This window comes from Microcaecilia unicolor, chromosome 4, assembly GCF_901765095.1.
Source record: "Microcaecilia unicolor chromosome 4, aMicUni1.1, whole genome shotgun sequence".
Taxonomy (NCBI): Eukaryota; Metazoa; Chordata; class Amphibia; order Gymnophiona; family Siphonopidae; genus Microcaecilia; species Microcaecilia unicolor.
This window is the reverse complement of record NC_044034.1, coordinates 318655856-318678762: the sequence shown is the minus strand read 5'-3', so window position 1 is coordinate 318678762 and position 22907 is coordinate 318655856. Positions and strand designations below refer to the sequence as shown.

The window sequence follows — 22907 nt, the reverse complement described above, 5'->3', positions numbered from 1 at the left end:
CATCCTTCTCACAGGGTCGCTCAAATCGGCATAATCGAAAGCCGATTTTGGACGTCCTCAACTGCTTTCCATTGTGGGGATGACCAAAGTTCACGGGGGCGTGCCGAAGCGTAGCGAAGGCGGGCGTGCCTAACACATGGGCGTTCTCGACCCATAATGGAAAAAAGAAGGGCGTCCCTGACAAACATTTGGACGACTTTACCTGGTCCTTTTTTCTTATGACCAATTCACAAAAATGTGCCCTAAATGACTAGATGACCACCGGAGGGAATCGGGGATGACCTCGCCTTACTCCCCCAATGGTCACTAACACCCTCCCACCCTAAAAAACATTTTAAAAAATATTTTTTCCAGCCTCTATGCCAGCCTCAAATATCATACCCAGCTCCATGACAGCAGTATGCAGGTCCCTGGAGCAGTTTTACTGGGTGCAGTGCACTTCAGGCAGGCGAACCCAGGCCCATCCCCCCCTACCTGTTACACTTGTGATGATAAATGTGAGCCCTTCAAAACCCACCAGAAACCCACTATACCCACAAGTAGGTGCCCCCCTTCACCCATAAGGGCTATGGTAGTGGTGTACAGTTGTGGGGAGCGGGTTTTGTGGGGCTCAGCACACAAGGTAAGGGAGCTATGCACCTGGGAGCAATTTGTGAAGTCCACTTCAGTGCCCCCTAGGATGCCTGGTTGGTGTCTTGGTATGTGAGGGGACCAGTGCACTACGAATGCTGGCTCCTCCCACAACCAAATGGCTTGGATTTGGTCATTTCTGAGATGGTTGTCTTCGGTTTCCATTATCGCCGAAAACCGGGAACGACCATCTCAAAAACAACCTAAGGACGACCATCTCTAAGGTTGACCTAAATTTCATGATTTGGACGTCCCAGACTGTATTATCGAAATGAAAGATGGACCTCCATCTTGTTTCGATAATACGGGTTGCCCCGCCCCTTTACGGGGCCATCCTGCGAGGACGCCCTCATGAAAACTTGGGCGCCCCTAAGCTGCCCAACCCCCCCCCCCCAAACCCACTCCCCACAACTGTACACCACTACCATTGCCCTAAGGGTGAAGGGGGGCACCTACATGTGGGTACAGTGGGTTTTGAGTGGGTTTTGAAGGGCTCACATTTACCACCACAAGTGTAACAGGTGGGGGGGGGGTGGGCCTGGGTCCGGGTCCACCTGCCTGAAGTGTACTTCACTCACTAAAACTGCTCCAGGGACCTGCATACTGCTGTCATGGAGCTGGGTATGACATTTGAGGCTGGCATAGAGGCTGGAAAAAATTTTTTTTAGGGTGGGAGGGGGTTGGTGACCATTGGAGGATTAAGGGGAGGTCGTCCCCGATTCCCTCCGGTGGTCATCTGGTCAGTGTGAGCACCTTTTTGAGGCTTGGTCGTGAAACAAAATGGACCAAGTAAAGTTGACCAAATGCTCGTCAGGGACACCCTTCTTTTTTTCCATTATCGGCCAAGGATGCCCCAGTCCCACCTTCGCTACACTGCCGACACGCCCCCGGGAACTTTGGTCATCCTTGCGATGGACTGCAGTTAGGGACGCCCAAAATCTGCTTTCGATTATGCCAATTTGGGCTACCCTGAGAGAAGGACGCCCATCTCCCGATTTGTGTCAGAAGATGGGCATCCTTCTCTTTCGAAAATGCCCCTGATAATCAAATAAAACAAGTAAAAAATCAAAAACTAATTAAAAATAAACATAATCCATAAACAAGCAAAAATCATACAATCAACAGCAACTAAATAAGCAGTGTTAAAAATAACAAACCATTAATTAAACAATAAAATTTTAATAGCTTTCCTAAACTCCCGTAACTCATCAATGAATCTACAAAAAAAAGTCAGCATCTTTCAAGAAAAAATAACAGAATGAGAATATGCACAAGAACGTGCCTGTTTGGGGTGCAAAGATCTAGTTGAATCAAGACAAAAAGTCTCCCCTTGAGAGCACAAAAGTTGATTGGGAGCATAATTAGAGATCTTCTTCAAAAAATAGCCTGGGACTGTCCCATGAAAGGTCTTAAATGAAAGAACCAACAATTTGAAAAGACAATGCTTTTTGACAGATAACCAATGCAATGTAACAAGACTTAGTAAAGTATGATCAAGATGCCCCGAATTCATCAGAAGCCGTGCAGCAGCATTCTGAACTGACTGTAATCCGGGTTGAGAATGCTACTGAACACCTAGGGAGGGGTGGGAGGAGGGACCAGAAGATGCTGAATACCTTGTGAGGGGAAGGGAAGGGGGAATGAGAGATGCTAAACACTAAGGGGGGAGGGGGGGAGAAATAAAGAGATGTTGGACCATTGGGAATGGAGGTGAGGAAGGTGAGGGATGCTAGACATCTTGGGAGAGGGGAGGAGGTAGGGAAGAGAAGGGTAGATGTTGGACATGGTGGGGAAAGGATGCCATCCTTGGGAAGGGGAGGGCATACAACTGAAGGTTCAGCTAAGATTTCAGATACCCTAGGACCAGCCCTGAACTCAGAGCCAGTTGGCATTCTATAGCTTAGACCTACTGTCTATCCATCCTTAAAGGGGCAGATGCAAAAGAGATTTTGTAATCAAACAGTTCTAGGTAGTCCAGGTCCTGCTGCTTTTAACCTTCATCCCAATGTGTTTGTCATACAGGCTGACTGACAAAAGATCTTAGGAAGATTTAATAGATGGAAGCAGAAGCTGCTGCTCCATTGTAATGCACATGTAATGCACAGGAGCAAACTTAGTAGGTCATTGGTCCAGCTTGACTGGAGTGACTTTTATGACCCAGCAGCTTGTTTATTTACAATTCTTGTAGACTGCATTAGCAACCCATAAGAAGATGCCCAAGGTGATTACATCAATCAAATAAAGCCTATACAATTATAAAATCAATTAAAAAAAACTAATCAACCAAAACACATAAAATAATGAAAAACAAAAACTGACAGATACAAATTGTTGCATATTTCCCTTGAAAGCTCATCCAGTCAGCCCACACCCCCTTTTACTTTGTAGCCAACAAACCATCAATTTATCATAGACAATATGCAGGTCTTCAACTCCTTTCTAAAGGTTCAGTTGTTTTGTTGTCACCTACTAGGGTGGGATCTGGTGCCTTAAGCCTTTACTCATACCACCCGGGGATTTTCTTTTCCTCTTATAAACTATAGGATCAGACTCTGACCAACTAGATCCCTCTCCCACACAATGATCACGGTAACTCCTTGGGTTATGAATGCTGCATTCATAGCATCCCCAGCCCTGGATAACCCAGAGAGTGGAAGTCCTGACCTGGGAACTGAACCAGGGACCTTCTGTATGGTAATACTTCCCCACCACCAGATTTTATATATGGTGCTGAAATTTTGGCACCAAAATTTTGATCCGAGTGCAAATTAATTAGCTTGTGAGCCAATTAATTGATGTTAATTATTGCAGTTATTTGGAAATAATTAAAATCTGTGGGTGCATCTGCCTGCACCCTAGTCTATAGCCCACATGCCTAAATCCCCTAGTACTGAACTCAAAAGGGGGCATGGCCAGGGGTGGCAGGGGTGTTCCTAAATTGCATGCAGGGTTATAGAATAGCCCCATATCTACACCAAACTGCTTGGAGTTGGGCGTTGGCATTTACACTAGGTTTCAGCTGGTGTAAATACCGGCGCCCAATTTTTGTCACAGAAATGGCGCTGTTCTATAAAAGGCTGTCAACCCAGAGCACTGTTTAAAGAATAGTGCTCTGTGCTGATTTTTTTTTTTCTGGTGCTGAAATTTTGGCAAGAAAAAAGTTGGGATCCTCACAATTTCCACAAAAAGTCAAGCAGAACCAATGAAAGCGAAAGTGAGGAGAGTTCCAAATGAGCAAGGCAAACAAGGAGTAAGAGCGTCCAAGAGTTTTATTTGCCAAAATTCGCTGACACAAAGACCATACACGGGCCGTGTTTCGGCACAAAGCCTTCCTCAGGGGTCATAGCAGTTCATATTGCTCCAGCGCTTTCATGGTTTTTCCCCATTTAAAAACTCTGTGAAGGTGACTTTATCTGAACTGAGTGTTCTTACTCCTTGTTTGCCTTGGTCATTTGTAACTCTCCTCACTTTCACCCTTGCTGAAATCTCGGCACCATTTATAGAATGCCCCCCCAGCATGTACCATCTAAGCCACAAGGCAGGCCTGAGTGATATTGTATTTGATATTTTAAGGAAAGCAAAAGCTATGTCTGTAGATATGTGGCACAAAATAACATCATGGGCTTGTGCAAAAAATTTAAGACCCTATAAACTTTGATCTTGCTATTTCCAGTTCAGTCAGAACTAGGGCTGTGATATGGCACCATATGCCTTCATTTGCAATACCCTGGGATGTTTCCCCCATCTTATTTTTCTAGCCCCTCCACTCACTACCACCAAGCAATATACATAGTCCAGTCACTGAGGGTCATGCCACAGGACACCTATGGAATCCTGCAATTATCCTCAATCTGGGAGGGCTATGAACACTACCTCCACAGCATTTCTACAGCCAGGTCCTGCCCCAGTTGACCTCAGAAGACCTGACTCTAAATATCAACTGTAGCTAAAAGGTCAAGGATATTTTACTGGGGTAGGTGGGGGAACCCAAGTAATATAAATCAATGGGAAAGAGAGCTGACAAATACACTGAGGTGTGAGATGCAAACACATTGTGAAATAAAGAGCAGAGAGAAATTATACGAAACAGCTGGTCTCCATTTACAGAACATACACTGTAATTTAGATAGAAGATTTGGCTGCTCACAGAGAAGGATGGAAATTGCAGATAGATCCGCCGCCCACTGAAAATGTTTATGTAATAAGATTAACCCTGGCTGCAAGAGAGTATGCTTTATTACTATCTTTAACAGAATCTAGTATAGCAGCATTTAAAAATTAATAAATATAAAGGGGATATAAATCTTTTAGAGTACAGAAACACTGGGGAAATGATCACATATTAGGTAAGGAAATTAAAAAAAAAAAAAAAAAAAAAGATTTGACAGCTCTTGTAGGACCTGCAGGCAGATTCCTATAGGCAAGGGGAAGAACCTGACTTGGGGCAGGGCTGGAGTTTACCCATGGGGGCCTGACTTTGGGTATGTTGACTTTATCTACAGGCATACGAGAAGAGGAAGAGAGACTTGGGAAGATGAGTAGTGAAACGACTCCAGATGCCATGTCTTCCCCACCTCCACATGGGCAGAGCTTCTTCAGCCGGTTCCCAGAGGATGATCCAGAGTATCTTCGGATCAGGAACATGGCAGCAGACCTCAGGCAGGACTTCAACGTGATGGAGCAAAAGAAACGAGTGACTATGATCCTGCAGAGTCCGGTAAGTGGACCAGGTCAGACAGATAACCTGTGAGGGTAGGGAGGAGACAGTGGGGGATTCTTAGTATTAAGGTGTGCTTAAGAGGAAAAACTTGACTGTGCATTCCTAGTTCAACATTGCTTCTGAATAATTTATTTTATTGTATTTGACTTTTTTATTAGGTTAATAAAAATAGACCATAACATTTAAATTGAAATGTCAGCAACACAAGAAAACAAAAGTAAATAAAACCTTGGGAGAATAGAGTGCATTCAAATTAAAGTAATTACAGTTAAATATATGTAGCTAACATTGTAAAATATAGGTCTTCAGATTCTAAATGAATCATATAAGTTATGTGGCTGGATATGACAAAAAGTTTTTAGAGTTGTAGTTATATCAGGAGTATGAGACAGATCAGATTAGATAGCTTTGTTTATCTAATTATCTGTTATTAGAGATGTGTGGCAAGAAATATTTGTTCACTTTGTGTTTGCTTCAATCATCCATTCAGTTAGTTTTTGGAATCTAATTCATTTGAGTCATTTGGGTCCATTAAAGTCAATATGGCAAGCAGTGTTGAACACTTATAGTGGGGTTTTTTCCATCCATTTTTAATAAAATTTGCTGACAGACAATTGCTACAGAAGCAACAGCACTCCAACATATCAAAAATGACATGAAGAACCCCCACAGCAGAAAAAAAGAAACAAATTATATTAACAGTGACATGAAAACTCCAGGCCACAGTGCTAACAGTGAATTGAAGACACCCATGTCATGGGGATAGAGGCAAAACAGCACCAACATTGGCAGAGAGACCCTAAAATATTGGCCCTTCATTCATACCAGTCGGGTTTCTGAACTCACTTTAGTACTGAGATAATGGCCACTGCTTTACTCAGTGAAATTCATTCTCCTCTCGACCAACATAAGAACGTTCTATTTGTTTCTCTAGATCTATCCGCAGCCTTTGACATAGTAAACCTTGCTATGTTAATCTCCTGCTTATCTTCTCTTGGTATATCTGGTGAGGTTCTTTTCTGGTTTTCCTCATTCCTTTCTAACCGTTCTTTCAAAGTTATCACTGCCACGTCCTTGTCAAATTATAGGATCCTCCACTGTGGGGTCCCCCAGGGATCAATTCTCTCTCCTCTACTATTCAACCTATTCCTTACCCCCCTTGCCACTCTTATTCAGTCTACTGGCATTTTAACCTATTTCTATGCTGACGGCATCCTTTTACTATTAGCAGTGTTCCCTTCTTCCTCTCATCTAATCACTCCACTTCAAGCCTGCCTGTCAGTCACAAATTGACTGATTGAACACTGGCTTTTTTTCAATGTGGATAAAACAGTTGCCTGTTGGTTCTCCTGTTCCCATACCCTCCCCCCCCCCCCCTTCAACCCCACTCACACTACTCAGAGCTCAAATCTCTCCAGTTAGCAGTTTCTGCGATTTAGGGATCATTTAGGACTCCTTTTTTCTCCAAATCTCTCACTTAACCAAGACCTCCTTCTTCCTATTCCACCAATTACGCACTGTGCACCACCTGTTCAACGGCAGCCACTTTCATGCCTTGATACTTTCATTTTTTTACTTCCCGGCTTGATTATTGCAGTGTTGTATATGCTGGCCTCAAATGTTCCTCCTTAAAAAAGCTTCAGTCCCTACAAAACACTGCTATTAAGATGCTCAGCCGAGTTTGCCACTCAGGTCACACTACTCCATTATTAAAATGCTACCACTGGCTACCTATTGATAAACGTATTACCTACAAGATAGCACTCCTAACATTAAAGGCCTTAGAATATTTAGCTCGCCTCACTATTCCGTACTCCCCTGCAATGGTCTTACATTCCATTAACAACCAATGCATGGTACTCCCTAGTTCTAAGATTGCCCACTATGAATCCACCAAACACAGTGCCTTCGTTTTTTCTTTCCCTCTTTACCTGGAATTCTCTCCCACTGACCTTCTGCAGCAAATCCACTCTAAAATCCTTTAAAGCAAATTTGAAGACTTTCCTCTTCCAGCAAATGTTTGGTGAGACAGGGTTATGAGTGTTCTCCAGCAAGGATTTCCATCCCACTTTTCTTTCCCCATATTCCCATTTCTCCCCTCCCACGGCTCTTAGTATGAGCGTGTTTCTTGTTAGTCTCACACACACAAGGAGTGACACAGGCTGCACATACTGCAGCAGGACATATATATTATATGGGGTGGATGAGTGGCCTAATGGTTAATGCAGCAGGCCTTGATCCTGGGAACCTGGGTTCAATTCCCTCAGCAGCTCCTTGTGACCTTGGGCAAGTCACCTAACCCTCCATTGCCCCAGGTACAAAACAGATTGTGAGCCCTCTAGGGACAGAGAAAGTACCTGCATATAAAGTGTACAGCACTGCGTACATCTAATAGCACTATATAAATGATTAATAGTAGTAGTAGGACATGTTTATCCACTCCTATCATAGCTGAGATATTATTTAACCATCTCTCTGACCTCATGTGCAACTTTCTTTAAATTAGTCACCTTACTTTCTAATTCTTCTTACTCTCTTATCTATCTATACGTTCCATCTTTGCCTATAACTTGCAATGTCAATTAAAATGTTTTATTACTTATTGTGGTGACATTGTAAGTAGTATACTATGCCATACTTGGTGTTGTAATTTTAATATTTTTACTGCTGTAATTGCCTATTGCTCATGTTTGATCTGTTCTTACTGTACACTGCCTTGAGTGAATTCCTTCAAAAAGGCCTGCAAATAAATCCTAATAAATAATAATAATAAACAAAATGATAAAAGCTGATGTAGCCCAGGACTATTTAAATGAAGAACAGACAGAAATAAATGTGCTAATGGCTCTAGATCTTTTGGAAGAATCAACTTCCTGCCCTCCTTTGCTTCTATCACCATTTCCATGCCTACCCTGTCAGCATTGTGATTCAATCAGACTGGGTTATAAGCTCTATACAGTAACATGTTTGTGCAGCACTGGTAGTACTTTATAAATTGTACTAGTAGTAGTCGTCGTAGATGACTGCCTGCTTGCCTCTGCCTGTCTGTGCTTGTTTGGTTCCTTTTTTTCTCTGACTTATATACTGAGAAATGTTTCTAAAATTACTTTTCTCTACACTGAGACAGAAGCAATTCTATCTTTTATACTTTCTCTCTCTCTGAGAACCCTATCTTGATCTTTGACATTTTGTACTTCAGCAAAGTAACTTTCAAACACCACCAGTTTTCTGCCATCTTCTCTGTCTAAATGCACAAGAGAAAATTGTACAGGATTGCTGGTGTTTGTTTTCAGTTTTCTGCTGAGCTGATGATGTCATCAGGAAATGTGGGGCAGAAATAAGCTTGTGAGGCTTCTTGTCAAAATTTTCAATATTATTGGTGAAGTGATTTGTGCTTCTTTCTTTTACCCCTCCCAAACTGGCTTCAATGTATCTGTCCCCATATACTGCGTTGTTACCAAAAATAAATGATGATTTGGCTCATTCTGGGACTGCAATCATTCAGTTTGTGTAAGGGTACATGAACCAAAAAATGGCCTTGTTTATAATATATTACCATTACTTTTAACAAGTATGCATCCTTCTTTATCATGTTTGAAACCTGTTTTTGTCATTGTGTTTGTTAAGGTACTGTTAGTGCCCAGTCATCCTACAGAAGGTAGGATATGGTACAGTGCTCATTCAGCACTCACATGAAAGCTTCTAGAGGCCTGGTCCTCCTACAGATAAGTGCTTCATTGTCAGCCAGTACTCACATGGAAGCTATTGGAACCCTGGTTCTCATAGTGATGGGAACTTCGTGTTTATCCTGCATTCATGTGAAAGCTATCTTTTAACTGTGTGGTGGTGTGTTCTCTTTAGTCTTTCAGAGATGAACTGGAGTGCCTTATCCAGGAGCAAATGAAGAAAGGGAACAACTCATCAAACATTTGGGCCCTACGTCAGATAGTGGACTTCATGGCCAGTACGGCTCCGTCTGTCTTCCCTACATCTCCGCTCAGTAGGTCTAAAGACACTACTATACCTGATTGAACACCACTTCAAAAGCTTTGAGGCTTGCAAGTAATTTATAAAAAATTTAATAAATGTGTTTGAGTTACATGCTATGCTATGGCACACGCCGCAGCCTGGCTAGAAATGAGGCAGGCTGAAGAATTTCAGATGTGGCTGCTATTCTTTCTCTGTTCACCTTGTTGTCACTTCACAACATACCACACCCCTACGCTCACAGTAGTGAAGTAGGACATTTGATCTTTTCTCGAATATCTGGAAACTCATTATTTTCTGAATACTGCTATGCCAATGCCTGGTACAACTAATAAAGAATAGAATTTTGTATACTGGGTCAGGAAAAAGATTGGGATATTGGGTTAGTTCTAGCTCAAAAGGGAAAGTGCCTTCTGTGGTAGGAAATGGATAGTATTTCCAGAGAGTGAAGAGTACCTTCTAACAATATGTTGGAGCATTGGATTATTACAGCACAGGAATTTGGGCTCCTTGTGGTTCTACAAGAAAACGTAACAGCTGTTTTAGTCATGGTCCTGCGGGGAGTGAGTGTGTATGGGGAGAGGAAGATGGGCTGAGCGAGAGGGTGAGAGGGTACAAACCAGTGGTTTACCCAGAAGGCAATTTTTGGGTGGGCCAAAGGGTAGAACAGGTGGCACAATGCATTTCCTTTCCACTCAAAAATTAAATACCTTAGCTGGTGGAGATCTCCAAGCCCTGCTGGCTGAAGACATCTACAGCTTGCCATACTCCTGTCAGAAAACCGCGGTAGCACTCCATGCGTGTTTAGTTCTCACACATTAACTGAGCATGTGTGAGAACTTGGTATGTACAGGATGCTGACCTCAGTGGCTCAGAGCGCTGCCTCTGACTGCCACAGTTTTCCAATGGGGGTTATGGCAGACTGCAGGTACCACTGCTGGGAGTGCTTGAGCTACACCCTGGTACAAACATCATTTTAGTTATACAAGTTGCTTTGAGGCTACCTGAGAGATTGGGCTGTCTGTAATCAGATGGGACTATCCTCTGGACTGACTGTGTCATTAGAGGGGGTCTCCCTTTCCCTGAGTGCTAGCTGAAGTTTTTTTGCTAAAGTAGCCCCAACTTTAAAAATAATGGTATTCACTGTACTAAGCCAACTCCTGCAGAATCTTTGAGAAGTCTAGATAACATACGATTTGAAATAGGACATGCAGAGACATTGTTTCATGGTCCTCTGCCATGCACATTCTACCATCTGACATACCAGTATGATCCAAAATTGTAATTTCTTTCTTCTTAGGTCTCTCAATGGTAACTCCTATCAATGACATGCATGGATCTGACTCTACAACCCTGGTGAAAGGGGAACGCCTGATGCGTTGCAAAGTGACCAGCATTTATCGACTACTGGATCTCTATGGTTGGGCACAGCTTAGTAACACCTATGTCACGGTGAGAAGTCCTCTAATAACCACAGTGCACTATGGAAATACCAGGCAGCAGTCAAATCAAAAACTGCACTAGATGTGTGCTAGAAGCTAGAAACTTAAGTTCCACCTAGAAGGTATCTTGGTCTGTTCAAGTACTTCAGCACTAGAAAGGAGCTGAGTCTTCATGAAGTGGAAAAGGAGCATTCCAGACACCTCCTGTGAAATTTGCAGCTTCATTGGGCATGTGCAGGGACTTTGATTTCAACCATCCCACTCCCTATCTCTCTCCAATTATCGTTGGTGGCCACTTCAACCATGTCCAGCTGTATCAAGCCCTAATAATGAAACAGCTGGGCCAGATGCTTCTTTTAGGTTGATTTTCAGTGCTTTCTCGTAGTTGTCATGGTTTCCTAAACTGAATCTGCAAGACCCACTGATAACTAAATCCAGACCCATGGGGTCTTGCATCAGAGAGTACAGAATTATGGTGGTACGTTGGGACCCTGCTCCACTCTTGGGGCTCTTTGCTCTTCATGTTTCTTTTGGCAATAAATCAGTCTTTACATTGGCATCTCCCCTCTTTCTCTTTTACTAGCTAAGAATTAATAAAGAACAGGACCACTTCCTTGTTAGTCCCAAAGGTCTTTCCTGCAGTGAGATCACAGCTTCCAGCCTGGTGAGTAGTTTGTACCAGAGTTAAAAGTTACATATATCGGGGGAGGGGGAAGTAAATAAAAACCCTGTTGAATTACTGTTCTGAGATAGTGGATTGCTCTGTCCAGTCTGTATTTGCGTGTGATATTTTCAGATAGTTGAGCCTGTGGTGATGCAACAGGACATGGCATACCACTTCCAAACTGGAACTCCCTGTTCCCCTCATTCTTTATGTCCTATTTCAGATAAAGGTGAACATCCTGGGAGAAGTGGTAGACCAGGGAAGCAGCAGTTTCTCAGTGGACACCTGTAAATTCAGCCTGCATTCAGCGATCTACTCAGCAAGGCCTGACACAAGGTGCATCATTCACCTGCACACGCCCGCTACTGCTGCAGTAAGGAGTTCCATGGTCTGCTATACAGCACCAAGGCACATTGAGTCAATCATCTCACTCCACTGGTTGATGTCTCCTACTTACTGTTTTTTTTTGTCAGCATGAATAGGAGGGATGGAGCAGGGGAAATGAATATAGACTGTACCACAGTGCTTAGAAAATATATCATATGTCAGTCTCTCTTCTGTGATCGATTTTATTTACCACTGTTTCCAGAGACACTGACTTAGATGAGTCTAAACTTACTAGGGGGCTTGTTTTCAAAGCACCAAGATATACAAAATGCCATAGAAACCTATGGTACTTTGTGTGTCTAAGTTCTTTGGAAATCTTGGAAGCTAAGCAGGGTCAGGTCTGCTAGTGCCTGAGTGGGGAACTTCCACGGAAAAGTGAGTGCTTTAGGCTGTAGAAGGCAATGGCCAACCTCTATAGTATTTTGCCATGATAAGACCACAGGAGCTGTGATTCCTTGATTCCTGACACCCAGAAATGGGTAGAAAGAGGATTGAACAAATAGTTTATCTCTACAGACAGAATTGACCCATACCACTTTTATGGCAAAAAGATGTACTTCCTACAGGATATATTCTGGATAACAAACTCTCCTCAAAAGTCATATGAAACCCAAAGCCATTATTCTACATTTCCTACTCTCAGTCTATACGAATGACACAAATAATAAAAACTAACATAAATGATGCAATTTTTGAAAATAAGGACCAAATCTCCCTTCCTGGTAATTTCTCTAGGTGTCTGCGATGAAATGTGGTGTCCTGCCTGTGTCCCATGAGGCTTTACTAGCTGGAGATGTGGTTTACTACGATTTCAACGGTGACATGGAAGAAGAGGCTGACAGGATTGAGCTACAGAAGTGCCTTGGACCAACTTGCAAGGTTAAGCATGATGTATTTCAAATCAAATTAGGATAAGGATTCGGTGTTCTGATTTTTCTCTTCCCTCCATTTCTTCCCTTCCTTTTCATTCTGCTCCCTCTCCTCATCTTCCCTTTCTTCCCTTCCATCTAGTCCCTCTTTACTTCCTTTGCTTTTGTGCGTTTGTGTACTTCTCTACTCTGCATCCCTACCTGCTTCCCCTTTTCTCTATAAGGTTTCCTACCTAGCTCCATGCCATCTAAACAAGCAGAGTCCAATCCTGGTTTTGCTACATTCTATTTATGAACCTGTGGGCTAATTTTAAAATGTATTTCTGCATGTATAACAGCATTTTACACACATATGTGACCTTTGTATATGAATATGTTTATTTGACCTGGAAGGAGTTGTTCTGGGGGCATGGTTAGGGTTTATACACCTACTTTATAAAGTATGTGGATATGCATGCAAAATAAAACAGAAAATTTAGAGCAGCTGAAAAAAAGTGCATACATTTTCCATGGGATAATTTTCAAGAGGAATGTATGTGCATACTTTACCTTAGAAAATTAGTGTAATTTGTGTGTGTACCTTCCACAAAAGTTATAAAATTATCCTTTTAACATCCTGTTTTTCTTAGGGGGGATAAAGCTTGACAATTGAAGTTCACAGATATAATGAGATGAAACCAGGGACTGGCTTAGCCTATTTTGACAACATGGAGTACAGGGACATAGCTACGATTGAGTGAACCTGGCAAAATACCCAGGGCCGCCCAATGGTAGGGGCCAACTTCAGTTGAACCCTCACCTGACAGGTCTGCCATCTCTCCAAACCCCTGCCCCCTGCTGGTCTGCCAAATGCATGGCATGTCCCTGGTTCAGGCAGCACTGAAAACAGGCTACTTCTGCCAGGGCTTTTCCTGGGCCATATCCTGCCTCTTCTGATGTAACTTCTATGGGTGGGATGTGGCCCAGGAAAGGCCCTGATGGGGCCAGCCGGGCAGAGGCAGCCTATATTCAGTGATGCCTCTGTTAGTGACCTACATTGTGTTTAAAGGATCAGCAGAAGGGAGGGGGTTGAAGAAATGCTGGAACTGCATGGTGGGGGAAGAGAGAAGGAGAGATGCTGGAACTGGGGGGGGGGGGGGCTAGCAGAGGAAAAAGAGAGAGACCTAGATCAATAGATCAAAGAGAAAGGGGGGGAGAGAACAAAATAATTAGAGTGTGAGACCTCTAGGGACAGAAAAGATGCCTGCATATAATGTGTACAGTGCTTTGTATGCTGGTAGCGCTATAGAAATGATTAGTAGTAGTAGAAGATCTGAGGGAGAGGAAAGGAGAGAGATGCTGGACCTAAGGGGAGGGACGCAGAGGGAAGGGAGAGAGAGCTGGAGCAAAGGAGAGGGGGAGAAATGCTGACTGGGAGGGGGAGCAGAGGGAAGAGAGAAAAAACCTGGATCAAAGGGGAAGGACAGAGAGGGGGAGAAATACTGGACCTGGAGAGGGAAGCAGAGGGAAGAGAGAGATTGCATGGGGGAAAGAAAGAGGAAGAAATGCTGCATGAGGAGGGGAGCAGAGGGAAGAGAGAGAGAAAAACCTAGAGTGAATGGGAAGGGCAGAGAGGGGGGCAGATACAGGGTCTGGAGGGGGATGCAGAGGGAAGCGAGGGAGAAACCCAGAGTGAATGGGAGGGGGAGCGATACTAGACCTGGAGAGGGGAAACAGAGGGAAGAGAGAGAGGGAATGAAAGTGAGAGACCTAGAGCAAAGAGGAGGGAGAGAGATGCTAGACCTGGGAGAGAAGGAAGCAAGAGAGAGAGAGCTGGAACAAAGGGGGAGAGGGAGAAATGCTGACTGGGAGGGGGAGCAGAGGGAAGAGAGAGAAACCCGGAGCAAAGGGGAGGGGCAGAGAGAGGGGGAAATACTGGACCTCGAGGGGGGGGAAGCAGAGGGATTAGATAGAGTGTATGGGGGAAGAGAGGGGAAGAAATGCTGCATGAGGAGGGGAGCAGAGGGAAGAGAGAGAGAAACCTGGAGAGAATAGGAGGGGCAGCGAGGGGGCGAGATATTGGACCTGGAGGAGAAAAACAGGGAGAAGCAGAGTGAAGAGGAGTGGATAGGAGGAAAAGGACGAGAGATGCTGGACCAGTGAAAAAAGGGGTACAGAGTGCAAGGGGGTGCAGGAGAGAGGGGACATGCTGGACATGAGAAGGGAAAGGGACACAAAAGAGATGCTGGGCAAGAAGGGAGCATAGTGACAGGGACACGGAGGAGAGATATGAATGGAGGGATAGGTACACTGAGAGTGCAGATGCTGAACATTGAGGAAAATAGGGACAAGGACACAGAGGGGAGACACTGGACAGGATGGATTGGGATGCAAATGAAAGACAGATGGTGGACATGTAGAGAAAAAAAATTCAAAAGGAAAAAATAGAGAAAAGCAGAAAAGAGACACTGGGACCAAAGCATACTCCGACAGCAAAAATAGAAACATTTATTTTTTTCTGAATATATTAATAGTAATATGTCAGCTGTGGGATCAAAAATAAATGTGCATCTCTGATATCTTGCCTTTTAGTTTCTATTACTACTCGTATGACAGGTTTTCTATATAGGTCTGGAATGTGTTTGCTTTTTGCAGAGCTTGTTACTAGCGCTTCCTTCACCCCTATAAGAGATGGTGTCATAGCAAGCCCATCTTAATTTTTTGGCGTAGGGCCCATTCAGACGTAGCTATGCCACTGATGGAGTCAGTGTGTTAAGCCTTCTTTTACAGGTCCTCTGTGCTTTTAACAGTGTTACTAAGGTTTAAAAGGCCTCTTTATGGTTTTGTTTTTCTTGTTAATGCCATCACATTGCTGAAAGTCTGCTGGGACAGCAGGAAGGAGAGTAAAAGCACTAGCTTCATAAAGCTGACCTAAAGCCCTGAGAGCTCCTCAGTTGCATTAATCCACTATGTGGCTTTCTGAGGTTTCATCCTTTTATGAGAACTAGTAAAAAAGGCACGTTTCTTACAGAAATGAAATGGGCGCTAGCAAGGTTTTCCTCAGTGTGTGTATGTTTGACAGAGTGTGTTTGATAGTGACTGTGTGTGAGAGCGAGAGAGTGAATGTGCGAGTGTGTGTGACAGAGTGAGACTGTCTCCTTTGTCCCCTGCCCCCCCTGTAGCCAGCCAGAGATTCTCCTCTCTCCCCTGGCTCCCCTGTAGCCACCCAGCGATTCTCCTCTCTCCCCTGGCCCGCCCCCTTCAGGCACCCACCGAGTCTCCGTCGCTCCTTTGAAAGCCCTGCCCGTCTGTATCCTTCCGTTCCAGTTTGTTCCCTCTGAGTCCCGCCTTCTGACATCATTTCCTCTTTCCGCAAGAGCAGGACTCTGAGGGAACAAACTGGAACGGAAGGATACAGACGGGCAGGGCTTTCATAGGAGCAAAGGAGACTCGGTGGGTGCCTGGAGGGGGGGGTAGGGGAGAATCGCTGGGTGGCAGTGATGGCCCGGGCAGGCGGGTTGGGCGTTTTTTACAGACCGTTGATTGGTTCCTCGTTCTTGTGACGTTGCGGGACAGTGAGAGCCAATGAAACGCTGAGTTACAGATTTACGAACCCTACACTTCCACAGTGCCACGGAGTCAGCTTCAGAACATTGGAGGTGCTTTTTATTATATAGGATCTTAAAATTTTGAAACAATACAGAGACTAAAATGGGGCCCTAGGGTTTCTGTTTTCTACAAATTGCCTGTTTAACTCCCATGGAGATCAGAGGTGTTCCTAGGTGAAGGTGAGGAGGAGGGGACAGAGGTAGAGCTAGAATAGATCTACATCTCATGCCTCAAGACATCCTCAGCGCCTTTGTCATGGAAGGAAGTGGGAAATCACACCGTTGCAGAGAAGGAGGAAGGAGATTTTGGGGTTGTTTGGGTTGTTTTAGGATCATGCAGATATGGTGAACTTAGGGCACCTTGTGCAGCACAGGTATCCTTAGACAGCTGCCTACTGTACTTAATGGGAATTGTGGCCTTGGGTCTAAGAGACAACCCACAGATTGCTTGATATCTGACCAGAAAAAGCTTCAGAGAATAATGGTCATAATGAACCCCTGAAAACTTTTGCAGGTCCTGGTTCTAAGAAACCATGGCATGGTTGCTCTGGGTGACTCCGTGGAGGAAGCCTTCTATAAAATCTTTCACCTACAGTCTGCTTGCGAGATTCAGGTAAGCATTAGTCAGCATGGGACAAGCAACAGGTGCCTGGGCTTGCAAGTGGTACATAACACTGCACCACTTACTTAAGTCTTAAGAGACCTTGCTCTGATTGGAGGGAAGAGAATATAAATTAACATGGGATCTTATCCCATTTTGCCTTTTCAGAACTCTCCGTGCTACCAAGAGCAGTAGTGATTTCCCACTAGGTCTCTGACCTGTAATGGTTCTATATTTGCTTCCTTTTTTCCTCTAGTGCAGCTGGGCTGGAAGGTGAAGGTTTCCACGTGTCCTAAGCTGGTACCTGTTTTTCAGAAAATGAGCACTGGTCCAGAAAATCTACAACTATGTCAGGATTCCATCCCAGTCAGTGCAGATCTAGTTTCATCAAATAAAGTCTTGATTTGAAAAATGTGGAGACTGGGCTGAGCTCTTCAGAGAGTGCTCATTGCAACTGAAGAGGCTGCCAAGTCTATCAGGAACCTAATATGCCCTCTGCTGGCCACAGTGTTATATTACAGTATTTCTCTGACAGATTTCTGTTTTTCTTATATGTTTTATTTATTTGGATTTTACTCGCACCTTTTTCAGTAGTAGCTCAAGGTGAGTTACATTCAGGTACACTGGATATTTCTCTGTCCCAGGAGGGCTCACAATCTAAGTTTGTACCTGAGGCAATGGAGGGTTAAGCAGTGACGATCCTAGGTCAGCTGCCACCCGGGGCAGATCGCCGAAGCGCACCCTCCCCCCGGCACATCAACACACCCTCCCCGGGTGCCTTCTTAGCTGCTGGGAGCAGCCGCACAGCTCTCAGCTCCGCTGGCTCCCTGCTCCCTCTGCCCTGTAACTGGAAGTAACCTGTTCCGGGGCAGAGGGAGCAGGGAACCAGCAGAGCCAACAGGTGCACAGCTGCTCTCTGCACCCCTCCAGCAGCGTGCACCCGGGTCGGACCTCCCCCACTGCCCCGCCCTTGGTACGCTGCTGGGGTTAAGTGACTTCCCAAGATCACAAGGAGCAGCAGTGGGATTTGAACCCACTCCATGTTGTAGTTGCAACACTATATTCTTTCCTCTGCAAATTTTCACCTATCGGCTGCCAACTGTCAGTAAATGTATTGGTTAATATGCTTGTAAATAGTGCCAGTAAAAAAAAAATTGTATTACATGGCATATATTTGTCATCCATCAAAAATAGAAATGTGTCTAGAAAAGACCCCACCTGGGTTATTTTGTTGGAGGATCTTTTATTATCTACACAGCCCTGTGTTTTTACTCATTTTGAAGCAGTTCACACTGGCCTTGATGAGTCCAGTGTAGGCAATCTTTATGCGTTAAATACTCTGGAAGATGTGTTACTAATTCCTATTATAAGGATTGAATGTGCCCCTGATGCAAGCAATCCAGCTGCTGAAACATTGGGCGATGACTGAAACAAGTGTGGTAAAACAGTACATAACACATCTCATGATTGCTTTTTGAAATACATTTTCCTTGTTTGTTTGCTTGCCTCTAAAAACCTATTGACCATGTCAGTGTCTCCCGTTGCCCCATGCCAAGCACACTACTTTCACCACAATCCCTAGTTGAACTCTATTTCCCTCCCATTCTCCCTGCCTGTGTATTTTCCAAGTTCACTTCAATCTTGGCTTCTATCACCTCCATTAGTAGTGATAGGTTATTTCCAGACATAGTGCAAGGATGTTAGAGGCTGTAGGAAAATATTCAGCCTTGTACCTCCTTTCCGCCTCCAAATTAACCTTCAGGTCCTCTATGCCCTTCCCCCTTCCCCCACACCTGGGATTTTAATAAACTCAACAATCTTGTTCATCCTAACTCCTCCCCCCTCTGAACTATCCAGTAAAAATGCATATTGGACATCATACTTTTAAATATTAAATGTTTTAAACATCTAAAAAACCAAAATCAGCGGAGGCGACTGAAATAGGGACAATACACCAAGGAGTGTTTTATGTTTTAATGGCACGCTAGCTTTTACGGATGATTGGTGTCTCTTAAATTAAACTAGACTAGTTAATTTAGAACTACAGGCGTTTCTTTGAAGGATGCCAGTTTTACTTGTGATATACAATTTTCAGGTGTCCCTATGTTTGATTTTTGAAGTGTGATCTTCAGATGCTTGATGCATGCCAGTAGGCCAAAACATTGCACCATGGTGTGTTGTCCCTATTTTGGTCACCTCCACTGTTTTTGTTTTGTACTGCTGATTGTGGAGGATTGCTTTTCTATTTTTTCTTTTTTTAATATCTGTAGATAATGGACTAGTTTTGTAAAGCATTTTTACAAATAGCACTAGTTTTACATACATGTGTATAAGCATGTGTACCAACAAGAACACACATACTTCTGTATGTTCTATGCATTTCCATGGGCTTAGTTTGGGTGAAGCAGGTGCAGAATTGTGATGTGCATATGTATTTTATAAAACATGCACATTCACACATACATTTGTACCTGCCTTGCAGTGGGTATAAATGTGTGCAACAGCATTGGGTATATTGTGAAGAAACTGTGTCAGACTTCACCCTTCAACTTTCCTTAGGAACAAAAGGAGGCACAGCCAAACATCCTTCACTGTTCCTTTGGTCCTGGCCTTGGGCAGTGCCCAGGACCTCCAGCAACTTCAGGAGCCCCTTAGGCCCATCCAAGATGCTTTGGTGGAAAAGAGACAAAGACGGGGTTCCCTTCAAAACACTTCAGTATATAAATTTGGTGACCTCACCAACTCCTCCACTGGCCATTCCCAATGGAAGAAGCCAGCTACAAAACACTCAGTGTTACACCTTAATATAGGTGTCATGGCCAGTGATAAACTTACACCAAATATCACACAGAATAAGACAATAGCATTTCTAATAGACAGCAACCCACACTGTCTTCACTGGGAATGTTGTAACAGATGTCACATGAATTTTCTGGAAGTAGGTTTTTGTCCACCCTTCCTGTCCAAAGAAAGGAGATAGATTTACCAAGGAGTCTCCCAGCCTGTGAGACTCCACTGTCTATATGGCCTTAGGAGACAGGCAAAGTTGGAAACCCACCTAGTATCCTGTGCTAGAGGAGACTAGGAGGAGAAGAATCACCAAATATACGCTCACAAAAGGAGGCAGGTGAAATAGGTGTCTAAGATACAACAAAGGAAATGATAGGAGTGCAAGATAAAAGAAAAGATCCCAGATATGGAAAGGGAATTCTCAAAGAATTGAGAATTACCCACTTACAGACCCCAAGGACCAAGAGGGTATAATGGAACCCAAGGATCACAGACACAGATGCTGGATTAAGTTTGCACAAATGGATATGATGAGAAGGCATGCCCAATGTCAGTATAATTACTATGGCACAAATTTAACCAGTAAAGTGCAGTATATCTTGGAACCCCATTACAGAATCTGGCTTTTATTTGTCAAGAAGATAGGAATACACTCTGTGCCATGAATTTAACGCTGCCCCCGCTCTTCCCATCACAAAAGAGAATCCAAATGGGAAAGAGAGAGAAAGACAGGCAAGGCCCAAGTTCAGTACTGAGTGTGACCCCCTCAGAATAGGGACAGGCCCTTGCAGGCCATGCACCATTTTGGTAACTCCAGTCATTCTCTGCAGAGTTGTGTGTACTGTGCAGCCACACAGTGCACAAAGAAGGTGGAAGTGCCCAAATTGCTGGCTGTCCATTGTCTCTTCTTGGTCATGGTGCAATGAGTGGAGCAGGGGCACCAGGGGGTGTATTGCATAGGATACAATTCCGATTTGGTATGCTGCTGATCCTCTGCATGTCCTTTCAAAGGTGTGGTCTCTAGAATGACACACTGTGATCAAAGTGGGGATCTTACCAGTGCCTTGTACCTACCTCCCTCTTCCTTTTGATGATACTTTCTTATAAAACCAAATATTTGCTCATATTGTATGTTTGACTGGGTAGAGGAACACATACTGCATTTTGATTTGTATGAATCATGTATTCCCCTGATTGTAATAAAATGTTTACTATAAAGCTAATGCTTGTAAAATACATATAAAGAAGGACTTTATGTGCCAATAGTAGCGAAAAGGCTGGTGCATAAAGTATGAGTCAAACTAGGTACATTTTTAGCCTATTATCCATAGCAAAGAAAGCGTACGAGATCACCATATCTGCGTGTGTGTCCATCCCCATTATAACTTTGCCTTTAGTGTCCTATGTACACCAAACTTTTGGAATATGTCAGGTGGTCCAAAAAATAGGAGTATTTTTTTTTTTGTTGAAAATCAGGGTTGAGTCAGGCATACAAGTATGTGATGTCATCACATGTCACCAGGACAGAACAGCTCACCAGAGCTCAGAGTAAAGTAATGAGTCTGCGTGGCCCTTCCCATATGCAGTGGTCTTCTCAGCTATACAAACATTAAACAAAGCTCTCCTGTCAGATTTTTTTTCTTTAATTTTTACAAGTTCAACATGGCTCCAAAATCTGGATTCTGGCCATGCCCAAAATATGGCAGAAAAATCCAGACTTCAACATTCACTCAAAGTGCTTTGGGTACAGTGTGGATGCAAACTTCAAATTAAGAAAGAAGAAAAAAAGGTCTTTCCACTCATATGCACTCAAGTGTCTCAGAAAGGAGGCTTGATTAGTTCTGTGTATAACTTCTTGGGGGGTTTTTTTGTCCTTTACTTCAGGTTGCAGCTTTGTCTTGTGCTGGAGGAGTAGACAACTTGATTCTGCTGGATCGAGAGAAGTCCAGACCCCATGAGGTAGGCTCAGTCCGATGGGCGGGGAGCACTTTTGGACCTATGCAGAAGAGCCGACTTGGGGAGCATGAGTTTGAGGCCCTAATGAGGATGCTGGACAATTTGGTTAGTAAAAAGGAAATTAAGGAAAGTATAGGTATCTGCCACATGCTCACTGTTTGTGTTGTTTGAGCGTTTCTACCGATGTGGAAAAAGCCATTTGAAGGAAATCCTACTTTCTGAGGCTGTAGAGTGACAGTGGCAGAACCAGACATGCCAAGTTTCACGCATTCGTACCCCTTTTCAAGCTTATACACAGAAGTGCCCTTCTCACACACATTCTGGCTCCCTACTCCCTGCCACCACAAATTGGGAGCTCTGTCAGCTTGCCTTCTCCCATGGCACAGTACTCTCATTCCCCCCTTTTCCACACCCCAATCCCACCTTTCCTCCTCACCACAGTCAGTCAACCTTGCGTTTATGGCCGGTAGTGCTTGAGAAACACTACTTTTTGCTGTGCATGGTCCTCCCTCTGCCACATCCCGGCTCCTCGGATGCAACTTCCCCTTTCCGGCAAGCAGGACGTGGCAGTGGAAGGGCCCTGCACAGCCGGAAACAACGTGTCTCAAGTACTGATGGCCATAAACTAGATTTGTGGGCCATGGGGTGGGGGAGGAGGAGAGAGGAAGATATGTCAGGACTCATAGGAATAGGAAGAAGAGAGAGAGATATATTGGGACCTGCAGGGGAAGGAGGAAGATAGAGACATGCTGGAGGACTGGCAGGATGGGGGAGAGAGGAACAGATGCCTTGATTTGCAGGGGAAGGAAGCAGAAGGGAGCAAGGCTGGAGAGGTGGGGAAGGAGGGTGTGGACACCTGATTGACCCCTGGAGGAAGAAGAAGCGATACTGGGACTTTCTAGGGAAGAAGGAGAGATGCTGAACCTATGGGAAGGGGGTGGAGGGCAGGGAACAGGAGAGAGGGAAGAAAGACACTTGCTGAAGTCTCTTGTGGGAGCAGGAGGGAATGGATTTGCTGTCCCTGGGGGACTGGGAGGACAAGCGGGAAGGAAGGAAGAAAGATTCTGGCCCTTAGTGAGGAAGGACAGTAGGGAAGGAAGAGACATACAGGCCTTGGGGGAGGGGGACAGGAGGGAAGAAGGAATAAAGGGAGAAGCTAAACATGAGGAGGGATAGGGATATAGAGATGCGATACTGCACGTGGAGGGGGCAGAGGGACACAGAGGTGTGCTACTAGACAGGGGGAGGAAGGGATAAGGGCACAGAGGGGTGAT

The 22907-nt window shown here is 44.2% G+C and overlaps 1 protein-coding gene across 6 annotated transcripts in view; it reads left to right on the top strand.

Annotated features, from left to right (window-relative positions):
- ADD2 (adducin 2) overlaps positions 1-22907 on the top strand; it is a 150834-nt gene that overhangs the window by 77367 nt on the left and 50560 nt on the right. For 5 of the 6 annotated variants that reach the window (XR_003941997.1, XR_003941996.1, XR_003941995.1 and 2 more), the window contains 9 exons: positions 5133-5347; positions 9212-9350; positions 10638-10789; positions 11363-11443; positions 11667-11816; positions 12566-12709; positions 16801-16899; positions 17149-17253; positions 21562-21738. Coding sequence is in view for 3 of the 6 variants with exons in the window: in XM_030201900.1 (XP_030057760.1) it covers positions 5133-5347; positions 9212-9350; positions 10638-10789; positions 11363-11443; positions 11667-11816; positions 12566-12709; positions 16801-16899; positions 17149-17253; positions 21562-21738 (1262 nt within the window). In the remaining 3 variants the exon portion in view is untranslated. The remainder of the gene's footprint in view (positions 1-5132; positions 5348-9211; positions 9351-10637; positions 10790-11362; positions 11444-11666; positions 11817-12565; positions 12710-16800; positions 16900-17148; positions 17254-21561; positions 21739-22907) is intronic. The other variant, XM_030201902.1, reaches the window with a different exon arrangement.